Source organism: Phodopus roborovskii, unplaced genomic scaffold, assembly GCF_943737965.1.
Source record: "Phodopus roborovskii unplaced genomic scaffold, PHOROB, whole genome shotgun sequence".
Taxonomy (NCBI): Eukaryota; Metazoa; Chordata; class Mammalia; order Rodentia; family Cricetidae; genus Phodopus; species Phodopus roborovskii.
In genome coordinates this window covers 13,893,794-13,918,080 of record NW_026125397.1, presented here as the reverse complement: position 1 = coordinate 13,918,080, position 24,287 = coordinate 13,893,794, and the positions used below count along the sequence as shown (strand labels likewise).

General features: G+C 36.9%; 1 protein-coding gene across 1 annotated transcript in view; it reads right to left on the bottom strand.

The window, feature by feature from the left end:
- Window positions 1-24,287, bottom strand: part of Trdn (triadin) — a 322,095-nt gene that overhangs the window by 38,881 nt on the left and 258,927 nt on the right. The window contains exon 25 of the mRNA XM_051175313.1: window positions 4,453-4,472. Within this exon, the coding sequence (XP_051031270.1) occupies window positions 4,453-4,472 (20 nt within the window). The remainder of the gene's footprint in view (window positions 1-4,452; window positions 4,473-24,287) is intronic.

Genomic DNA, 24,287 nt, shown 5'->3' with positions numbered 1-24,287 from the left:
ATTAAGATGAGATGAGATCTTGTTAGGGTAGAGTGGTTCCTCATGAGACAGAGAGAGAAGAAAGACAAAGAGATTGTAGTGATGAGTTTAAATCCCAAGGAATATATGAATCTCTGGTAATCACTAAAAGTTAGAAGAGGCAAGGAAGATATTTCAGCTAAGCTTGGAAAAGGAATGTTGTTCAACCTGCAGAGATGTGGTGGAACACACTTGCTGCTTTAAGAAATGGTTTCAAGTACCTTATTCCATTCACAGATACTTGGATTGTATTAGGCAGTGGAATACCGCTATAACAAATGTAAGTACTGAAGTATACTGTAGGGAGATACTGGAAAATATTTGAAATATTTGAAAGGATCTGGGATTCACTTGAAGAGATTACTATTTGTATAAACACTGAGACTGAAAACTGTTCTGAAGAGAGTTAAATGGTTTAGGATCTACCAGTTTTCCTGTGAATAAAGGATGTTACATCTGGTTAATACTCCTAGCCTTCGTTGACCCTCCTCATTTTCTGACTTCCCAACTTGGACCTTACAGAGGTCCATACAAAAATCAGTATTTCTGTCTTCTTTTTTTTTCTGGAATAAAAGAAGACATCCAGTGGATGATTTATATGGGAAAAAGTTTTCACTTTTCACAGTACTGGAGGTAATAAAATTCAAGACAACAGCTAATTGCTAGCACCTGCTATGCCAAGTTCTAAGATGGCATCTTGCTGCTACATCCTTTGCAAAGAAGGAGTGCTATGTCACCACAGGACAGAAGGTATAAAAAGCAAGCATACATGTGGAATTACTTCTATAACAGCCTTAATCTCATTCTGGAAACAGGAGCTATCACTGTCTAACCACCAGTTTGTGGCTCATCTCTTGATCATGTTGCATTGGTCACACCTGGGCTGTGAAAGAACACGTTCAAACTAAAGTATGTATACTACTATGCATTTAAACAAGAGGCCGCTTGGAATAGGGATGCTTAAGAAGGCTCTCTTGCTTTTCTTCATTAGAAAATGTGACAAATTATTGGAAGTTGGAGGAAAGAGAATGAAATGAATCCTGATCTCTGGAGAAGAGAGTTCACTTAGATGAATTATGTTTCCTATAGATTGAAAGGCCATAATTATAAGCAAATAACTTAAGTTATAGTAGCAGAATATTTCTAAGAAAATGCTGAAGAAATGTGTAGACTGAAAAATCTATTTTTTCCTTGTAATAGAATGTGAAATACATTAGAAGCGTTAGTGAAAAATAAACAGTCCCACAGTGATTTGGGAAAATTTCATCCAGTTCATAACAATCCCAGAGACAGGGCTAACTGTAGCTGAACCGAAGTTTGAGATTATGTATAAGATAGCTTGATCCAACCAGTCACCTCTATAGAAATGAAAGAAAAAATGGTCCAGATGGCAATGGAGGATTCTGTCTTTATTCAATCATTATGGATTGAAAGTGAGATGAATCAAGCTATTGAGAATTTTAAATAAGAAAAGACAACACTCCTAAAGGGATGGAGACAAGATAAAATGAAGAAACAACTTAGAGGGTGGAGCCATTCTTCTTCTGGGGGGTGGTTTGGGGCATGAAGCATAGCCACCATCCCATCAAGCCCAGAATGGAGAGAACAGAAACAGAGAGAATATTCTCAAGACTTCACATTAGCCAGGACTGAGAATTTGTTTACCCATCATATTCTTATTTTTACTTTGACATTTTCCATTTGGAATGAGAATGTGTACCTAATGGCTGTCTCATCATTGTATTTGCAAAGAGAACATTCATAATGGACTCACAGGTAGAGAACATTTTTATCACATTTTTTCCACCCAAAGCTGATGTAGATCACCTAGATAATGATTTGAGCATCTGAAACTGTTAAGTGAAATTAACAGGTAGGATTAATAGTAGATGCTATTGCAGTAAAATGAGGATCAAGATAAACAAATAGGCCGAATAGATGTTTATACAGGGAGAAACAACTTACATCCTAGACAGATGAACACCAGCAAGTTCCACCGGATGCTCTCCTCTCCACATCCTGCCAGCAAGAGAACATTCCCCGGCTCCTCCTCAGACCTCCTTCCACAGGTCATTTCCACCCCTGTCTCCACCCGCCAATGGGCATGGTCAGTGCCACAGAAGGAGACAAAGTGAATATCCCACTACAATTCCCCTTTTAGTCTAAAGAAAAGATTTAGGCTTGATACAAAACTATATACAAAACAGTGAATAACAAGTGTGCTCTAAGAAAAGGAAAATCGAGAACAAAATTACCTACATATCTTGTCCTGGGGTGAAGGCATAACAGAGTTTACAATAGAGTTGTCCTAAGCTGGAAGACTTAAGTCTGGTACCTAATATATCTAACTAGGAAGAGAGAATAATAGTTGTGATAGTTTAATCCTCAACCTCATCAAGACCTGAGAAGGAAAATAAAGATACTAGGGTAGACAGGAAGTGCAAATGGGCAGCTTCCAAAAGGTGCAGCGATGACAGAAACAGTAGGCTACCTGGACAGTTACCCAAGGTCTCACAGCAACGTTGGTATGCCCTATTTTGGCTAAGGCCAAGAGTACTTGACAGACCACAACAACAGCATGGAGGTAGAAAGGCTGTCTTACCCTGACTTGGCAAGGTTCAGCAGCCTTCTATATTTGTCTCCTGCAATCACATAGGACTGCATGTCCAAATCATTGGTCAAGGTGGGGGCAGTTCTTTGCCCAAGAGGCCATTAGCTGAGGCAAGAATGGACTCCAGCAGGAGCAACAACAGTGTCCAACATATTTTTGGGAAAATGCACGTTGCTGTCAGGAGCAACAGTGATGAGATAAAGGATGGACTTGAGTGGAATAAAGTATGTACTTCAAAAACTATGTCCAAGTCCTTAGCTGCAGGTTCTCAGAATGCTATCCAGTTTGGAAATATGATTCTTACAGATGTAATTGGTAAGGATGTAACAATAGGCATGTAGGTAGGTTCTTCAGCCACTGTGACTAGAGGTCTTAAAAAGAAAGCTACTGAGACAAAAACATTCATGGAAAAGATGTCCATGTAGCCATGGAGACCAATGCTACAGTAAGCTTTGTGCAAGAAAGGTACACAGCAAGAATGCTGGTAAGCATGAACAGTCAGAAAAGGCAAGGATGGACTCTTCTCTGTGTATCTAAAATAAACCCCAAAACATGGCTCAACCAAGTCATTGATTTTGAATTTGTAGTCTCCAATAATTGAAGGAATAAACATACATTTTAAAAGCCTTCCAGTTTGTGGTATCTTATTGACCTCACATCTATAGCACAAATGTATTCAGCAGCCATAAATCAAAGTTTTAACTATTTCACAAACAGATGTTGCGTGTTCTTTTGAAAACGTTTCTGCTGCATACAACCAGTTATGGAATTGTTGATCTAACCCAGGAGGCTGGAAAGAGAAGTATAAAGATAGGTATTTATCTGATAGGAAGTCAGTGCTTCTGAAATTTAGAGAAAAGTTGTGGGTTAGTAAGATTCAAGGAATTGGGTCGGTTGCTTTGTTTGAACCATAGAAATTTCTTGTCGTGTTTGTATATATACAAAACTTTTTTTCTAGAAACAAAGGCTTTATTGTTTTATTTTTCTCTCAATGAATAAATATTATGTCTTTGTAATTCTTAAAATACAATTTTGATGTATGAATGGACACCCCAGGACTGTAACAATGTTAGAAAGGCAGGTTCTTTTTAAAATCAGCAGCATAGCAAACTTGTCTATAAAGCCTTCCTGTTTGATTGATTGATTGATTGATTGATTGATTGATTGATTTCAGTAGGATAGCAAGTGTTTGAGAGACTGAGAAATGGTAGAAGGAAAAAGGGTCAGGAGCAAAGGATTAGACATAGACCACAATTGACTAGGATCTTATTTACATATGAATATCTTGCTTCCCATAATATTTCAAAAAGATATGCTATTCATTATAAATATGGAAATCACACATAATTCTTTACACTAAAATACATACCTGACTTCTCTTCTTTTTTTACTTGTGGTTCTAAAAATGTAAGTGATAATGATTACACAATGCTACCAATAATTTTCTGCACATGTGCATCATTTATATAGTATCAATTACATTTTAATCAGCTCTATTTTCCTTGTAGTTATGGCAAAGAAAAGGAAACAACCACAAAGACCTATCAACAAGAATTCTTTTGAGAAAAACATAAAAATACAAGCTAAAACTTTTGATGACAGTATCAAGGAAGGGTATGTTTCCAGTGAACAAAGAAAATAGGAATAAAGGAATAGCATAGCATAGTGTAAGTAATATAGTTGGATTATATGCACAGTGTCTAGACAAAACAATTAAGCAATCAGCTCTCAACAAAATATTTAAAATGGGCTCTAATATATATATATAATATAAAACATGCATTTAATACTAATTAATTAATTAATCAATTCACTCAATGGGCTTTGGCCTTTGCATCTTTGCCTATGAAACATTAAAAAATTAGAGATTTCAGTCATGTAATGCTTATGAATTGTTATCATTCAATATCATAGATGCAGATACATTTTAAAAATAAAAGTCAGACAATATAGACTTCAGCTATTCTTCTTTACTTAACTTCTATGGCAGTTTTATTTATTGCTCATGATAAAGATACTAATTGATGACTCATTTAAATTATAGAATTTTTATTGTGATTCCATTCTTTAATAAAATTAGAGTGTTTAGGAAATCTTGTGCAGAGTTAACTTTGTATATAAAGTCAAGAAGAGAGCACGCGCCCACAATTTGATTTCGACATCCACTAATTTTAACCTTTCTGTCAGATGAAGAATTCAAAGATTTTTAACCTTTTATTAGAACTTCTCTGTCTCTCTCTGTCTCTCTGTCTGTCTGTCTCTCTCTCTCTCTCACTCACTCACTCATTGTCTTTGGTTTTAGGGTTTCTCTGTATTGCTTTGGAGACTGTCCTGGAATTTTCTCTGTATGGAACTCTCTCTCTGTAGACCAGGCTGGCCTTGAACTCACAGAGATCTAACTGCCTCTGCCTCCCAAGTGCTGGGATTAAGGGCATAGACCACCACCGCTGGCTTTATTAGGACTTTTAATTAGTTACCTGCTGATTTGTAAACTCTTACTGAATACAGATACAATTATTAAAGGCTGAGCAGATAGTGCAGGGATTAGCAAACTTCTGTGGAGGGTCAGGTAGTCTGTACTGTCAGGTTTTAGGTCATTCTGTTCCATACTTCTATAGTTTTAATAAAATATACTTTTGAGGAATACATTAAATTATTAATGAATCAATTTCATGTTCCATGTTGATTTTGACTTTCTAATCACTTTCAATGTGATAAATACAGAAGCTATTCTGCAGTGCCCAAGGCTTCTCTTTTATTGAATTGTTTAAAATATGAATTTAAAGTAAAAAAGGGGGAAAAGTTCCATGTACAAGTAGAAAGTGAAATGCTCAGAAATGTATGTACCATTCTCATAATTATTTTTACTTGATTTAAAGGAAAACATTAGTATCTTTAAAATGTGGGGGTTGTAACATTTAAATTGTAAGACAATTTAGGCAATTATAACACAACCACAGTCTCATAAAACTCTTGAATGTAACATAATTTTATGCATATAAAACATGGAGATCTTTTTCTCTGAAAGAATTGCTTAAGGAATCTTATAGAAAGTACCATTAAATAAGTGAATTATGGTTAAATAAGACACCACAGCTTACTATAGCAGGAGGGTAATCTTATACATTTTACAACATTGTTTCATAGGAAACTGCCCTATGAAGTTTCGTCAGAAACTTTTGAGATGGACCCCAGAGTTTGTCATTCAGAAACTAAGGACCACTTAGTTTGCAAAGTTATCCCATAACAGCGTTTGTGCTCGATCTTGATATACTACGTCTTGATACAGGCATATGGCTATGCATCTGTATGTAGCGACCAGTGTCGCTAACCACTGGTCAGGGTATATAGGAGGAAGTCCTAATGGTGGAATCTCACCAGTAAAGGGTAGATATCAGATGGACTGTTTACAGCCCTGATTTGATGATCTCACATATCCAGTTTCAATAACATTGGTTGAGTCTAAAAGTCTAAGAACAGTCACAGGTGAGAAAACAGTTATCCATATATTACTCCGTTTTGCACACCCCCCCCCATGAAATAAGTGGACTCACTATATAGGGTTAAGGGTTAAGTAACAATGTAAAGGGAACATGTGAAATGTTTAACTGAAGGAAAATGTCTGTAAGTCAGTACTTCTCCAGCAATAGTAAGATATTTGAAGGAAGGCATATAAATTAAACTTCTTTGATCTTGTGCTTTGTCAGCTTTGCAGCTGAGGAGGAAATTTAATCCCCCCCCCCCTTTAAGGACCCTCGGGTGTTATCAGAACTAGCTGTGCGTGGCAGGGCTGTGGGCGTCCCGAGTCAGTTTCAGTTCAATTTCTCTGAGTGTTATGTCTTAAATTGGTTTTGTCTCCAGCAATTGTGTTTTCCTTTCCAGTCTGGGGAGCAACAAAGAATGGTGGCAGTAGCCTATGTTGTTTAGGGCATCTCTTAATTCCCCTGACCAACAACTCAAACGAGGTTTGTCATGCTTAGCACCAGAATTTGTGTTAAATAGTCTATGGCTCTTGGACAGAACATTATCACTTCAAATAACACAACTTAATTTAAATTATTTAAATATGTGAATATGTGTACATATATATTATGTGTATTTTTAGTTAAAATAAAATACATTTCTCTATGCATTTCCCCAGTTATCCTTGGTGGTTTTTATCTCTCCATCTTTCCTCTCCCTCAGTTTCCCTGCAGAACCTACCCCCTTTGCTAGATGAGGTACCACCCACCTTTTCCCATTTCTGTCTTCACAGCACCTGGGTCTAACTATTCCCTTTGCTACATACAGCTCCACTACCTCTATCCTGGTTCTTTTTGCCTTCTTGGCTTCTGCGGTGACTACAGATCTTATATTCATGAAAAGATTTAGAGCTAGAATCCACAAATAATAGTGACTGTCTTTATGTTCTGTATAAGGGTGCAATACTAGTACTTATGTCTCAAGGGTAATCATCAGATACAACTTGAGACCCATTCAATAAGAGCAAATTCATGCAGAGCTCTGTAAACCTAGCCAGCTTTGCATGGCAGGTGAGGCAAAGGACCCTGGAGGAGAACCAACAACCACCACATTCCTAAAGTAGTGTGATTGCGACTGTATTATAATATCCATTTTGGTACCCACAGATAAATGTAGTTCTCAGTCCCCATGAAAGAATGTTCTTTGAGCAGCAGTTGTAGCCCACTGGAGAAATCAAAATTGCCCAAAACGCAGAGAGCAGCTGACTGTGGGATGGTCATCCCAAGCTGATACTTCAACAATATAACTTTTGCACATAAGGTGTGAGTGCCATCATGACAGAAGGCTCAGAAAGACTGTAGGAACAAGAAGACCAGGAAATGTAGAAGATAGTGTCTTTTAGATTATAGTGCCCAAAGACCACAGCATCTACAAGGAGATGGTTTCATCTGTATGTGACAGGGAGTTACACCCATTCAATGCTAACAATCATGTCAGCTAATTATAACATCAGGTGACTACCATGAATATGGGACATCTCACAAGGCCCCACCCCTAGATGAAAATTTACAGGAAATCAATGCCTGCTGAGAAAGGGAAAATCAGTCTTCTCTGGGGATGAGCTTCCTGATAGGTAATCCAATCCCAAGTGATCACCTCTAAACACATATACATTTAAGAAACACTATATGGAATCGGTAAGATGCATTTACACACACATACACACATGCACACACACATATGCACATATATAATGTATATATAATGATAATAACCGAAGAGGAATAAAGAAACACTATATGGACTCGGTAAGATGTATTCACACACACACACACACACACACACACATATATACACACACATATATAATGCATATATAATGATAATAATAAAAGAGGTCATAAGGATGAGAAGGAATAGAGAGTCAGGAATGGAAGCTGGAGGCACCGAGTACCCAAGAGGGAAAGGGTAAAAATGCAATACTCATGTAAAGATATATACATTCAGAAATAAAACAAGCAAATACATTTTAGCAAGAAAACCTTCCAAGTTTATTCAATACATATTGAAGTTTGATATGCACTGCACTGTTCAATAACCATGGTGCACTCGATCACAGCATTAGTTTAGCACACATCATAGCTATTTCTTACAATTATATCTCCTAATTGTTTATTGATATCTAAGCAAACAATGCTTAATTAAAAGCCAGAGAAGACACTCTCAATTTATAGTAATATCAGTATAACTTTTAAAAAATAGGATATCTTAAATTTAGGGGAAGATTTGAATGTGAAGGACAGTAATATTCTATGATATTATTGTTGAAGTCTAGAAAGTATGTGTTATACAATAAAATATGTATAACCAGAATTATTTTTACAACAGAATTCACAGTAACTTTGATTCTTTCAAGTAGGTAGTAATTGATGCAATCATAAAAGTAATTTCCAATGAGTGACAATACAAAGATATACATGCTTATGTTTTTATTCATTTTAGTAGTTTCAACTTTATATTTATTATGTATTTTCAAATTATTTGAGTTAATGTAAATAAAATTTCAATGCAATATTACTCTTCCTATCCCCACTATTACCACTAAAGTCACAAACAACTAATTTTTAAGTAAGTAAATGTAAACAGTTTTTCCACTGAGTAGTTCTGCATTGTGCAAATGTAACACATTTTCTCCATCCATTCTTCAGTTGAGGAGCATCTAGGCAGCTTCCAGGTTCTGGGTATTACAAATAATGCTGCTATGAATATAGCTGAACAGATGTCTTGTTGTTATCAATGTGAATATTTTGGGTATATCCCTAAAAGTGGAATTACTGGGTCTTGAGGTACACTAATTCCCATTTTTCTGAGGAACCGCCATACTGATTTTCAAAGTGGCTGTACAAGTTTGCATTCCCACCATCAGTGGAGGAGTGTTCTCGTTTCTCCACATCCTCTTCAGCATACACTATCTTTGGTGATTTTGATGTTAGCCACTCTGACAGAAGTATGCTGGTATCTCTGCGGTGATTTGATTTGCATTTCCCTGATGGCTAATGTTGTTAAGCACTTTGTTAAGTGTCTTTCAGACATTATAGATTCCACCATTGAGAATTCTCTATTCAGTTCTGTACCCCACTTTTTATTGGATTATTTGGTGTTTTGGGTATCTAGATTCTTGATTTCTTTGTATATTTTGGAAATCAATCCTCTGTCAGATGTAGAGTTGGTGAATATCTTTTCTCATTCTGTGGAATGCTGTTTTATCTTATTGACTGTGTCCTTTGCCTTACAGAAGCTTCTTAGTTTCAGGAGGTCCCATTTATTAACTGTAGATCTCAGTGTCTGTGGTATTGGTGTTATGTTCAGGAAGCAGTCTTCTATACCAATTCGTTCAAGGCTACCTCCCACTTTCTCTTCTAAGAGGTTCAGTGTGGCTGGGTTTATGTTGAGATCTTTGATCCATTTGAACTTAAGTTTTGTGCATAGCAATAGATATGGATCTATCTGTAGTCTTCTACACACCAGCATCCAGTTATGCCAGCACGATTTGTTGATGATGCTTTCTTTTTTCTATTGTATAAATTTAGCTTCTTTGTCAAAAATCAGGTGTTTGTAGGTGTGTGGATTAACATCAGGGCTTTCAATTCGATTCCATTGTTCTACATGTCTATTTTTGTGCCAATACCAAGCTATTTTCAGGACTAGAACTCTATAATAGAGTTTGAAGTCAGGTTGGTATGCTCCTGGAAGTTCCTTTATTGTACAGGGTTGTGTTGGCTATCCTGGGACTTTTGTTTTTCCATATAAAGTTGAGTATTGTTTTTTCAAGTTCTGTGAAGAATTGTGCTGGGATTTTGATGGGGATTGCATTGAGTCTGTAAACTGCTTTTCGGCAAGATTGCCATTTTTTACTTGTTGATCTTACCCATCCAAGAGCATGGAAGACCTTCTATATTCTAGTATCTTCTTTAATTTATTTCTTTAAAGATTCAAAATTCTTATTTTATAGGTCTTTCACTTGTTTGGTAAGCATTACCCAAAGATATTTTATGTTGTTTGTGTCTATTGTAATAAGTGATGTTTCTCTGATTTCTTTCTCAGCCCTTTTATCATCTGTGTATGTTAAGGCTACTGATATTTTTTTTTTTGAGCTAATCTTTTATCCTGCCACTTTGCTGAAGGTGTTTATCAGCTGTAGGAGTCCCTAGTAAAGTTTTTCAGGTCACTTATGTAAACTATCATATCATCTGCAAATAGTGAAGACAAACAATGGAATCTTGAAGTTAACAGTGAAATGGATGGAACTAGAAGAAACCATTCTGAGTGAGGTAACCTAGTCACAAAAAGACAAACACTGTATGTACTCACTTATATATGGATTTTAGACTTAGAACAAAGCATTACCAGCCCACAATTCACACCCCCAGAAAAGCTAGGAAACAAGGAGGAACCTAAGAGAGTTATACATGGTCCCCTGAAGAAAGGAAAGGGACAAGATCTCCCAAGCAATTTGGGAGCATGGAGAGAGGGGAGAGAAAGTTAGGAAAATGAGAAAGTGAGAATATGAAGGGAGAGGTGGGAATGAGGTAACTGGAAGATTGATACAGGGAAAGAATAGAGAAAAACAAGAAAACAGATACCATAATAGAGGGCGTCATTATAGATTTAAGGAGAAATCTGGCACTAGAGAAATGCCTAGAAATCTACAAGGATGAACCCAATTAACAATCTAAGCAATAGTGAAGAGACTACTTTTAATACCCTTCCATGATAATAAGATTGATGACTACCTTATATGCCATCCTAGAGCCTTTATCTAGTAGCTGATGGAAGCTGAAGCAGACACCCACAACTAAACACAAGCCGAACTCTTGGAATCCAGTTACAGAGAGGGAGGAATGATGAGCAAAGTGGTAAAGACCGGGCTGGAGAAACCCAGAAAAACTGCTTACCTGAACAAGGGGGAGCTCACAAGACCTAGTCTGATAGCTTGGAAACCAACATAGGACTGACTCAGACCGCCTGAATGTGGGTATTAGAAGGACTGGATCAGTATTTATCCCTAGTATACGAGCGGACTTTGGGAGCCCATCCCACATAGAGGGATATTTTCTCAGCCTAGACACATGGAGGAGGGCCTAACCCCTGCACAAATGATATGACAGACTTTGAAGACTCCCTATGGAAGGCCTCACCCTCCCTGGGGAGCAGAAATGGTATAGGTTTGGTAGGAGTGATAGGGGAGGATGAGAGGGTGAGGGAACTGGGATTGACATGTAAAACAACTTTGTTTCAAATTTAAATAAAAAAGGCAAAAAATAAACAGTTATGAATCAAAATATTTTATATTACACACAAATTATATCATAACATGTGAAACCAGGATCACAAAAGTATAAGGGATCTACATTTACATATTAAGAAAATTCTCATAATGTGATCAAAATGACAAGTTTTGACTTAATATAGTTAGCAAAAACAACTGATAAGAGGCTATACAACAAACAGGATCTATTGGCAGTTGACACTTCTCAGGGAAGATAGAATATTAGTTTTGGGATTTGGACACTCCTCCCAGGATTATTGCTGTTAAGGAAGTCTACTTCCTCTGTTACTGTGGAAGTTTGTTTAGTGTAAGGGGATATTAACACACCTTGTTTGTAATTTGAGTGTTTCTCTTCAGATGTAGGCCTGAAGCATTCAAAAATACAGAAGAAGCTGGCTTTGCTGAGATATTCATCTTGCCTGAAAAGAGCCATCTGGCAAGCACTCTATCATTTAAATTGGCTTGAAGATTAATACCTACATTGAACACCATATTTATTGAATGAGCAATCCATGCTTCAATCAATTCAGAATCTTATTATACCTTACTGGAAGGCACTTTTACTAGCTTATTTTTTAAAAAATATTATCCTATAATTTAAATACATTACTATAATAAAGGACGTATAAATAGAAAGTATAAGTGGCAAGAAGTGATAAAATATCTGCTATGCTTAAAGAGAACAAATAATGCTGTGTTTAACTTTCCCTATGGAAGTATTTTCACATACTGGGGGTTTCATTTATAAGCTCTACTAGAATTTCAAATGTTACTTTGTTGAAATAATAAATTACCATTAATTTAAAATCAGAAGAGCACTTTTGGAGAATTAGTAGGAAATTGTGTGAGGACTAGTGCTATTTATTATTCATAGAAATCAAGGAAAATGATAATTATTTGAAAATGTTCCATATATCTGGAGATCCATGTGATTAGAATAACCTTCAATAAGTAGAATGGAATTATTATTATTTATCATTACTACTATTATTATTATTAATTTTTAGCCCAGGTTGGCCTTGAACTCACAGAGAATCACCTGCCTCTGACTCTCATGCTGGAATTAAATGCATGCAACACCTAGCCTAGAACTGAATTCTTTTATGCTTTTATTTTTGAGTTACGATTTCATGACCTATTTCTTGTTTCCCTTTCCTCCTTCAAATCCCCCCATATATCCCACTTTTCTCTCCTTTAAATTCAGGATCTCTTGTTTTCATTAACTATAGTCCATCGCCAAATGGTCATCTCTGAAGCATTCATTAATGTAATTCCAGATTAAATGGGTTATATTTATGAATATATATGTATATAAGTATATGTATGTAATAAAATTAAAACAATTTGTAAATGCATTTTCGCTTCCTGTTATGGAAGCTAGAAATATTACAGGGTAGATAACAAGTGAAAATGTGATTCATGGGTCTGCTGTTTCTAACAGCAGTAAGATTGGACAGAACGGTAGGGTAGCAGTAGAAAATCTTTCAGCGAAAGCCTGTAACTGATATGTCTTTCTCTTTAGACATTGTGCCACATTGTCTAGATGTCTGTTGTTTGGTTTAATTTCTTACAATTGTGTAGTCCTGTACTAAATAAATGTAATACTTTAGTCGTTCTCATCCTACAGTTTTCATAGTCTCAGATCTGACCTAATTCTTTACATCAAATCAGTTGTGTGGACACTATGCATCCTGTGACATACTCTTCAAAGAACTGGAGATGACATAAAAATAATTAGTAGTAAATAACTTATTTAAATATGGATTAAATATATATATACATATATATATAATTTATAGAGTATCAATTAACTAAAGGTGCCCAAACCATTACAAAATATAGGCAGGGATTAGCATTGGTATAACATTATAGTTATTCATATACTCACCTACATCTCCACTCAGTCTTAGTATTGATATACCACTGCAGTTATTAACATACTCATCAACATCTCCAGCAAGCACTGTCAACACTTAGTACTTCCTAAGCACTTCCTAAATAGTACTTCTACTATCCTAATAATATCAGCCCCTCACACTTATCAACAAAAAGCAAATCCTATATATGAGTTTAGTCTCAATCCTGGAGAAAAGAGATTTGGTGGAAATTTCATGTTGTACTTATCATTTTCAAAGAGCTTACAAAAGCATATCAACTCCAGATATAATGCAAATCATTTGAAAATGTGAGGTAGACGAGAATATGAAAGGGAAGATTTTTATTTTCAAATTGAACCAGATGTCTAAAATTATAAAGACATAAAATTTGATTCTTATAAAATTTTTAATGTCTTTCATATAAGCTGCTCTGGAATCAGCAAATTTGGAATAGAAATTATTTTTTGGCAAGTGGTATGTCTACAAAGCTGTGTTTTTCTTTCAGTACTGAATAGCCAACCATCAACTTTTTAAATGGCAAGTTACAAAGCTAGCTTAGTTTACTTTCACCACACTGAAATAGCTCCATTATACCATATTTAGTCAGCTTTTAAGCTGAGTTGAAAATGGGGAAAATGAGTTGACACTTTTACATTTTTCATAAATAATATTATGGAAAAATTAAAATTGCAATTCTTAAATGTGAATTTATTGTACATGTATCTTCAGGGATTTTAGTTGTGACTCTGTGTGATTATTACTCCAGTCTTTCTCATTTAGGTATTTTCTGAAAGATATTGCCATGTAGTTTTACAAATTAAACTATTACAAATTGCCTACCTAAATGTTTTAGATAAAATGTTACAAGGTTCCATACCTCACTTGACACTGTGTTTATACTAAAAGATGAGCCATAGTATAATGATTTGAGAAACATTCGCTTAAATGAAAATCAATTTACTTCTTTGTGACTACCTGATATCCTTGATAGGCTATTAGATATAAGGGCTTTCATAAAATGTACTTAACTTTAAAAATCTGTTGTTTACCAGTAATTAAAACTAGGATTCTACACAAAGTGTTCTTTGAAATGCAAAATCTAAATCAGCTTATTCATACTGTAGAACACACCATCGTTTTCACAACGAAACTAATAGCTTATGATCCTACATGAACCATAAAATGTCCTAATGGGATCTGGACCTAAGTAAATGTCTTACCATTAAAAGTGACATCATTGGCTTTTAATGAAACTCTACTCCTAGACTGTTGAAAAGAACTGTGTTTGTTTCTGATTGGATTGAGAACCATCTGAAGCTACCCATTCTTTTACTTCTGCCTATTCCCACAATGTTTCCTAAGAAAATACCTACTCTTTATCTTTCTTGGGTCAGAAATTTTGTAATAGTATCTTTAAATTTCTTCAATATTTTCTTCATTCAGTTTTTGAAGTGATGCTTCAGACTCTGGCAATTTGATTTCTTTTCCTTAAGCTCCAAGAACTCGCTCTTAAGATTATGAATGACTCCTTTTTTGCATTCCAATGATAACATTGCAGTGATTATCTAGCTGTCACTTTCTGCTACATTTAACATCTTAAAAGTATTTCCTTCAGGATCCAAAAACAATATATATTTCTGATTCAACACACTCTGCCTTTTGCCTCCTTTTTCTCCCTTACATATTTAAAGTCCTTTCATCATCCACTTCTCTGCCCATCCCCTAAATCATAATGCCCTCCAAAGTTATTCACTTAGTCCTTGCTCCTTTCCCTCTGCACATGCTCTGTGAGATGTTAAGAATGTCTTGTAATCTTAGCCAGCATATCCAGGTTGAAATATCCAGAGCTATCACTGTATTCTTTCTCTACCTTCTGATAAATATAACCACATGCATGTCCCACAGAAACTCTCTTCCCACAGGTGTTTCTCCTCTCTACACAGATGGGTTATAATATATGAGGACAGAACTTTTGTGTCTGTTTTTATACATAGAGCATCACCTCACACATAGTGAACAGTTGAAATGTGTAGGATTAAACACTCTAAATGTACATGACACAGTGATTTTCATTTCCTTTATCTACCATTTCTATTGTAAATTCAGATCAGGCTATATGGCATTGATGTCCACAAATTGTCTGAACACAGAATTCTAGGGGTTATCTTACATTTTTGTTAGTACTGTCCTCTATCCAAAAACATTGGGAACCTTCTAATGGTCTATAAAAAAAATCTTTTAATACCTCTAAGTGACAATGCAACAGCATGTTTATGTAGCATGTGGCTTCCTTAAATCACATTTTGCATTGGTATCTGTTTTAGTTCTAAAGTCTATGTGCCATTAAAATGAGCAAATTCAAAATACGATTTAAATTTAATCTCAGTTTTCTTAACTGTATTTGATCCTTCCCCTTGCTCAATCCTTGGGTACCTGGAGATGCTGAACAGCTGTGGGTCTCTAGAATTACCCACTCCTGTTTTCTACTTCAGATGTGTTGCTTAGCAATGCTGAAAGGTCTATGGCTCCTGGTTTGACCCTCTGTTTCCCATCACTAGCTAGAGCGTGTGTCCTCTCTGGAACTTCTGTTGTTAATAGTTACTCATGTTTTGAAGGCTTCCTTTGAGCTGTTGGACAGGGATATCTAAGAGACTCCCAAAACATACTTCCTATTGCTGTTGCCCTTGGCTACCCCCTCTAGGAGAGGTGGAAGGTAAATCCCTAAAGCTGAAGACACCATTTAATACATACATAGTTCACGAGGCCCTTTAACTAAAACTGACTTGATTGCCCCCTCCATGAGGGCTAGCAAAAATAGTACCAGATAGTAACATGAAATAATAGATGAGCCAAGAATGATACTGGGTATCTAACTTCAAGCTGAAGTGCAGACAAGCAAACAGCCAGCCATTAGCTTCTTACCTCTACCTCGGGCTGATTGGGCTGATCCTGTCTCTATGAGCCCTCACCAAGCCTCAGACTATAACCTCTTCTCAGCTTGGCTGGAGAACAAGTGCCTCTCTGAGACTTTGCTTCTGTCTTATGTACTTCCCTAATATTGGGACTAAAGGTGTGAGCTATAATTATCTTTTAGACAGATTCACTCTTGTGTAGATCTGGGTGGCCTTAGATTCACAGAGATCTGTCTATCTCTTAATCCTGAGTCCTAAGATTAAAGGTGTGTACCACCACCTCCTAGCTTCTGGTTGCTTGGATTAAAGATGTGCACCTGACTTCTACAGCTTGTGACTAACTGCTTTCTGAATCTTCAGGCAAGCTTTAATAAATCATAAATAATATATCACTACACCAGATAGAGCCATGAAATCTTCCAAAGGAAAGAGAGAACAAACTGTCTTACCCAGATATGACGCCTATGAAGCACATCAACGACCAGCATGGCATAATAACCCTAGGGGTGGAATAATAGCACACACACCTCAGAGGTAGCCATTGACTCTCTAATTGAACTGAATACCTGTCCAACATGAGGGATACAAAGCTAACAAATCGATACAAGTGTGGCTATGGTATTAGAAGGCAATTAGCAACCACTAACATACTAAACCAACATAAACCCAAACAAGAATCCATAAACATCTGTGGAAACATATAATTGGAGACCGGCTTTCTTCAAGGAAACTTCTCCTTGAAACAAATGGAGAAAATCACAGAAAACCACACCCAATCATCAAGCAGAATTGTAGAGCCCAGGTCCAGCAGTTACCACTCCAAAACACTCCCATCCCTTGCAGTAGAGGGAGCAGCAAGATAGTATATGCCAGAGGATCAGGGACTTTGCTATGAGGTTGTGTCTCCTACTGACATAAGAAACTATGCTAGTAAAGTCTCACCAGCATTGCTGTCCAAACATGAATGAAACAAGTAGAATACCAACAAAGACACTTTGGGGGGAAAGCCCAGGAGGCCTCAATCCATCACAAAGTAAATCCACTGAAGCTGGGTATGGCAGAGGTGGCCCTCCTCAGAGAAGAGCACACTAACTGGTTTCCTGATGCCAACAATCATCCCTAAAATAGAGAAACATCTAACATTATATGGTCTCAGCAGGTTATATTTGGGAGTATATATGGATATACAAATGTATACAGGCAATAACAATCAATGGAGAAAGAAGCTCTGAATCTAAAAAGAGCAGGGAGAGGAATGTGGGAGAGGTTGGAGGCAAGTTTAAAATGGAAGGAAGAAATGCTATAATTAAATACAATCTTGAAAAGTAAGCAAAAAATAATATTTCATGTTTTAGGATGTCTTACATCTGCTGCTTTGGATATTGTTCCTGAGTAACTTGTATTTTGTGTGTGTGTGTGTGTGTGTGTGTGTGTGTGTGTGTGTGTGTGTGCGCGCACGTGTGTGCATGTGTGTGTGTCTGTGTTCACAAAAATGTGAATATTTTCAATACATTTTGATTGTGTTTTATTTTACTAATTCTTTTATTGCTGTTGTCTGTTTATAAAATCACATCTCTCTGTGTCTTTCTGTGTGTGTGTGTGTGTGTACAAGTGTGTGTGACATGTGTGTGTGAGTGTGTAAATATAAGAGAAAGCATATTTGGGGAGATGGAATGAGGTAGTTATAGAGCATAAAATCACACCTATCTCTCTCTCTGTGTGTGTGAGCATATCAATATAAGAGGAGGCATATTTTGGGAGATGGAATGCGGTAGTCATAAAGCATAGTAACCTAGTATCTTGCTCATGATACCATTCCTTTTGCTCACGGCAGGTACCATTTTGCAAATAAAACTATGGGAGACTGGTGGTACAAATTTAAGCAATAAACACAAGAATGACTAGTTTCCTCAGAAAAAGATGAAAAGAGTAAGAGGCACAATCAAGAAAGAGAATGAGTAGAAAACAAATTGGTGGACCTTTTGGACAATGCAGACTGTGGTACCTACATGAATGATGACGTCTAAAAGAAAGAGAAGGGTAAAGAGACTCAGAGAAGCTTAAATCACTGGAACTGATGGTAAATGCTGATAGTCACTTACAGAAATAAAGAACAAAAGTAAAGGAAAATGGAAGAAATGCTGCTTTTCATTTTTTATTATTATTATTTTTCTTATTTTACATATTGATCCCAGTTCCCTCTCCCTCCCTCTCTCCCACCCTCTCTTTCACCCAGACCACCATCCCATCCCATCCCCCCCCCACTTCACATGTAGGGTGTTGCCTTTCAGGAGGGGTCATCTAAATCTGTCTAGTCATTTGGAGTAGGGACTAGGCCCTCCCTTCTGCCTCTGGCTAAGGGAGTAACTATGCCTCCATGAGGGATATGCCCACAAAGACCTTTTGTGCACCAGGAATACATCCAGGTTTCACTGTCTGAGGTCCCTTAGATTGCTGAGACCCATGTTCAGGGAGGTCTGAGTCAATCCCATGCTGGATTCCCAGCTATCAGTCTGGGGGCCCGTTAGCTCCTCAGCTGTCAGCTGTCTCTGTGAGTTTCTGTAGCGTGGGCTTGTCCTCCCTCTCTGCATATGAATTCCATTTTGGCTCAGTGTTTAGGTGGGGATGTCTGCTTCTGTTTCCATCAGCTACTCGATGAAGTCTCTGTGATGGCAGATAAGGTAGTCATCAATCTCATTATCAGGGAAGGGCATTTATGGTAGCCTCTCCACTGTTGCTCATATTGTTAGTTGGGGTCAGTCTTGTAGGTCTCTGGACATTTCTCTAGAGTCAGTTTTTTCTTCAAACCTATAATGGTTCCCTCTTTTATGCTCTCTCTCTCTCTCTCTCTCTCTCTCTCTCTCTCTCTCTCTCTCTCTCTCTCTCGTCTATTCCTTCCCTGACTCTGCTTTTGATTTTAAGCAAGGTGAGCTACGTAAAGAAATTGTATATATGATTATAGGACACTTGAGTTTTCATGTGAATTGTTACTTTCTTAATAAAAATATATAGTTCCTTCTTATTTTGGCAAAGCCCTTTGTGAAAAATAAATTCTATTTTGATTCTCAACCTTCTCTACAGTTCTTAAAATTTATTTCACAAGAAAACAATTATACTTATATATACACACATATATATTATACACACATATATATACATATATGTATGTATATATATTTGACATAGATTGTAATGTCTTGATGTTGATGTGCGTATAAATTGTGAAATACTTACCCCAAATCAAGCTAATTTACATATATATCACCTCATATATGGAATTTTTGTGAGTTATTTTTTGATACTAATAATTAGGTTAAAATCTTGTGAAAAAAATTAAGCATGTATTTTGTTGTCATTGACTCCAGCCATTGTCTTAATCTGTTTTGGCTGTTCTAACAATACCATATACTTATGAAAACCACAATTGTATTTGTTACATTTTGAAAACTTGGAAGTAAATCACAGTTTAAGGAGCTCATTGACTGGTACATTAAATATCTGATGATGGATTGCTGAATGGTAAACAAGTCCTTTTTGCTCTGTATTTAGGCGACACAAAGAACAAGGTAAATCTCTGAGATCTATTTTTAAGGACACTAACATCGGATATTTCTAAATATTCCACCTCATGATACATCACACAGGTAATTCACTTTTCAGGGTGTGGATCTGGTGAGTACCTAGATATATCCATGAAAACTGTTTTGTAAACTTTGGTTCCAAAACTCATCCTCCACAACTGAACTTCTGTATCCTTTACTAACATTTGCCCATGCCGTGTGCAGTCAGCAGAAACCCAATACTAAATATCTTTATAAGATAAACAATATTAAATGTCTTTTTAATAGTCTATTTTCAGTTACTGTGGACCTCTCCTGAATGTAACAATTAACTATTCATAAATTACCCCACAAGATACCTATCCTATTCACCTTCACTATCAGTAGCTCATATCTACTGTTCCTCAAGTATTATAAATTTGGTCATCTTTGGTAGTTGATTTATTTTCAATTATTATGTCATAAATAGTTTAATTTTCTTAATAAAGGCAGTTTAATTAATAAAGAAGTTTGGGAAATGTTGCCTAATGGTCCCTAGAGGTGTTGCTGTGTTGAGAAAAGATACTATCTTAGATTTTGCTGTAAACATGTTGGTAACCATCACAAAATGTTTTAGAAAAAAAAGAGCACCAAACATAAACACTCTTTCTTATTAATCCTCATATATACTCTTCCAAATTAATCTATTCTTTCATTATGCCCTCAAAGCTCAGGGGAAATTTTTCTTCCTCTTAATTAAAATATTTCCCTTCACTTCTAGTATAGACCCCAACACTACCTCTAATTAATATTGTTCTCTGTGGGCTTATTGGTTCCCGTCTTCCTAGGATTTCCCTTCCTAAAGAAAATATGCAAGTATTAATATTTCGGGATTTCCCTGTGTAAGAATCTCATTGTTTTCCCTGAGTTATAAACTAGAGACAGAGCTGGCTGCTCTGTGTTCAGTTACAATGGGTGAATTCCCCCATTAACTCTTGTAGTAAGTTTTCTACTCCCACTGCCCTTCTGAAAGCATCTTCTCAAAGGTCATGGATGACAGCTTTATTTGTCAAGTATAATAGCCATTTTTTTTTCTGTCATCTTGCCTCTTCACCTTTCTGAGAGAGACGGTGGTTCTAACTGTTGGCATTTCAACTCTGTCTTGAAAAGGTCTCTACTTCACATTGGGAGCCCAGAACTGTTTATTGCCTAGTTTCCTGCTAAAGCACTTTTGGCTTCCTGTCCACATTGTTTACTTTTCCAAAAAGCAGCCCTTTCCAGGTCTTTTCTCTTTCCATTTTCATTGTTTTAAAATAATGTTTTTGTGTTCTCCTGTCCTCTACTGCAAACCTCTTCACTCATGATTATAGTTTGAGAATTCAAAGCCATTAGGATTATTTTCCAGGATCTATAGGTTCCCCTCCATGTGAATATCATATCTTGTTCAATTTCATTATTGCAACTTGCATAAATGATTCCTGCTGGAGCATCTCATGCTTGAGACCTTGAAATTATAAAAATACTAAAGTCATGTGCATATATTCTTTCATACATATACAAGGAGAATAATGTTGCCCTCTACACATCCTATTCATATTCCTAGAGGAATACATGATGAATTGCCATTAATGTTTTTCAATGGATTCCAATAATTAATGATTCTTAAAGAATTTTTCCATATTGAACACTAGTCATGGTTGTAATTAATTTTGAAATGCCTAGAGATCTACAAGATGAACCCAATAACAATCTAAGCAATAGTGGAGAGACTACCTTTAATGCCCTCCCATGTTAATGAGATTGATGACTACCTTATATGCCAACCTAGAGCCTTCATCTAGTAACTGATGGAAGCAGAAGCAGATACCCATAGCTAAACACTAGCCTGGAACACTGAACTCCTGGAATCTAGTTACAGAGAGGGAGGAGTGATGAACAAAGGGGTCAAGACCAAGGTAGAGAACCCACAGAATCAGCTGACCTGAACAAGGGGAAGCTCATGGACTCCAATCTGATAGCTGGGAAACCAGCATAGCACTGACCTAGACCCCCTGAATGTGGGTGTTAGGAGGACTGGGCAGTTTAGGGGGCCTCTAGTAATGGATCAGCATTTATCCCTAGTATATGAGTGGACTTTGGGAGCCCATCCCACGTAGAGGGATACTTTCTCAGCCTAGACACATGGGGGAGGGAGTAGGCCCTGCCACAAATGATATGACAGACTTTGAAGACTCCCTATGGAAGGCCTCACCTTCCCTGGAGATCAGAAAGGGGAGGGCTGATGTTTCATAGGGATGATAGGGGAGGAATTAAATAAAAAAGGAAAAAAAGTAAAACTGTACTTTTTATACAAAAAAATAAGAGGGTATTAAATGAAAATTTTTCCACCCTTAAAAAAAGTTGTGGTTGATTGAATAGGAATGTCCCCCATACACTCATAGATTTGAATACTTCATTACCAGAGACTAGTACTATTAGAGATGTGGCCTTGTTGGAGTAGGAGTAATCTTGTTGGAGGACGTGTGTCAGTGGGTTTGAGTTTTGGGGTTTCAGATGCCCAACTGAGGCAGTGTCACACTTCCTGTTGTCTGCCAATCCAGACAAATAACTCTTAGCTACTCTTCAGCACCATATCTGGCTGCATGCTACCAATGGACTGAACCTCCAGTCAACTCCAGTCAAATGCTGTGTCATGGTATCACTTCACAGCAATAGGAACCTTAACTACAGAGTAAATAATTTATCAGGAATATCTTAGGATCATTATATCTTGTCAATATCAGACTTCTATTTGTGGTTATTTTTATTATGTAATGCTCAGATTATTATAAAGAATTTGGGCTCAGATTCACAATTACAAATAGTTCTGCAAGATGTTTCTATATGTGCTGTTATAACTCAATTCCTTTACTCCTTACTCAAGTCTTGAAGGATCGCAATTTTGTTTTGGTTCCTTAGCCACAGGCCTGGATTTCAAGAACCCTTTTTCTATGGCTGCATCTTATTGCTGTATTCTTTCCATCTTCCATTCATCCCACCGCCTCTGGCCTCCTACCAATATGAGACTCAACCTTGATTGTAGGCTCCTTTCTAAATACAGCTACCACCGATTAAAGCTAACTCAAGTAACAAACAACACCTCTCTTGCATACAGTAACCTTGATGAGTGAGTATGTCCACTTTCATGAAAACGACAAAGAAACTGAAGTTTAGAAGTGGTAAGCCAATTAAATCACATCTTTAACAAGTGGCAAACACAGTGAGGTAATGTCTTTCTAGCGTGAAGTCAATAGTGTCTCCACCATTGTTGTAGTAAATTTCCCATCACAGAGGCTCTTCTGTATTGCAAAATAAAAGATTTTTTTTCTTATTTTACATATCGATCCCTCTCCCTCACTTCCTCCTTCCCATGTCCCATATCTCCCGACCCCCCCAACCCTCCTCCCATCCCAACACCAGTAGCACAGACACTGAGATCAACAATTAATAAATGGGACCTCCTCAACTGAGAAGCTTCTGTAAGGCAAAGGACACAGTTGACAAGACCAAACAGCAGTCCACAGACTGGGAAAACTTCACCAACCCCACATCTGACAGAGGACTAATATCCAAAATGTACAAAGATCTCAAGAAACTACTCAATAAAACACCAAATAACCCTATTAAAAATGGGGTACAGAACTGAATAGAGAACTTTCAATAGAGGAAATCAAAAAGGCTGAAAGACACTTAAGAAAGTGCTCAACATCTTTAGCTATCAGGGAAATGCAAATCAAAACAACTTTCAGATACCATCTTACTCCTGCCAGAATGGCTAAAATTAGAAACACCAGTGACAATTTATGCTGGAGAGGATGTGGAGAAAGGGGAACACTCCTCCACTGCTGGTGGGAGTGCAAACTTGTACAGCCATTTTGGAGATCAGTATGGCAGTTCTTCAGGAAAATCAGAATCAGTTTACCCCAGAATCTGGCAATCCCCCTCTGAGGCATATACCCAAATGATCCACATTCATGCAACAAGGACATCTGTTCAACAATGTTCATAGCAGCCTTATTTGTAATAGGAAGAACCTGGAAGCAACCTAGATGGCCCTCAACTGAAGAATGGATAAAGGAGATGTCGCACATCTACACAATGGAATACTACTCAGAAGAAAACAAAATCAAAACAAAACAAAACAAAAAAAACAATGGAATCTTGAAATTTGCAGGCAACTGGATAGAACTGGAAGAAGCCATTCTGAGTGTGGTAACCCAGTTACAAAAGCAGGAATATGGTATGTATCACTCATACATGGATTTTAGATAGAGCAAAGGATCACCAGCCTATAATTCACACTGCCAGAAAAAACTAGGATGCAAGGAGGAACCTAAGATATTCATACATGTTCTCTCACAGAAAGGGAAAGGAACAAGATCTCCTGAACTTATTGGGAGTGGGTTGTGCAGTCAGTGGAGAAGGAATTAGGAGAAAGAGAAGAGGAGGAGAGGAGAGCATATGGGACTAGGAATATTGAGTCAGGGGAGGAAAAGACAA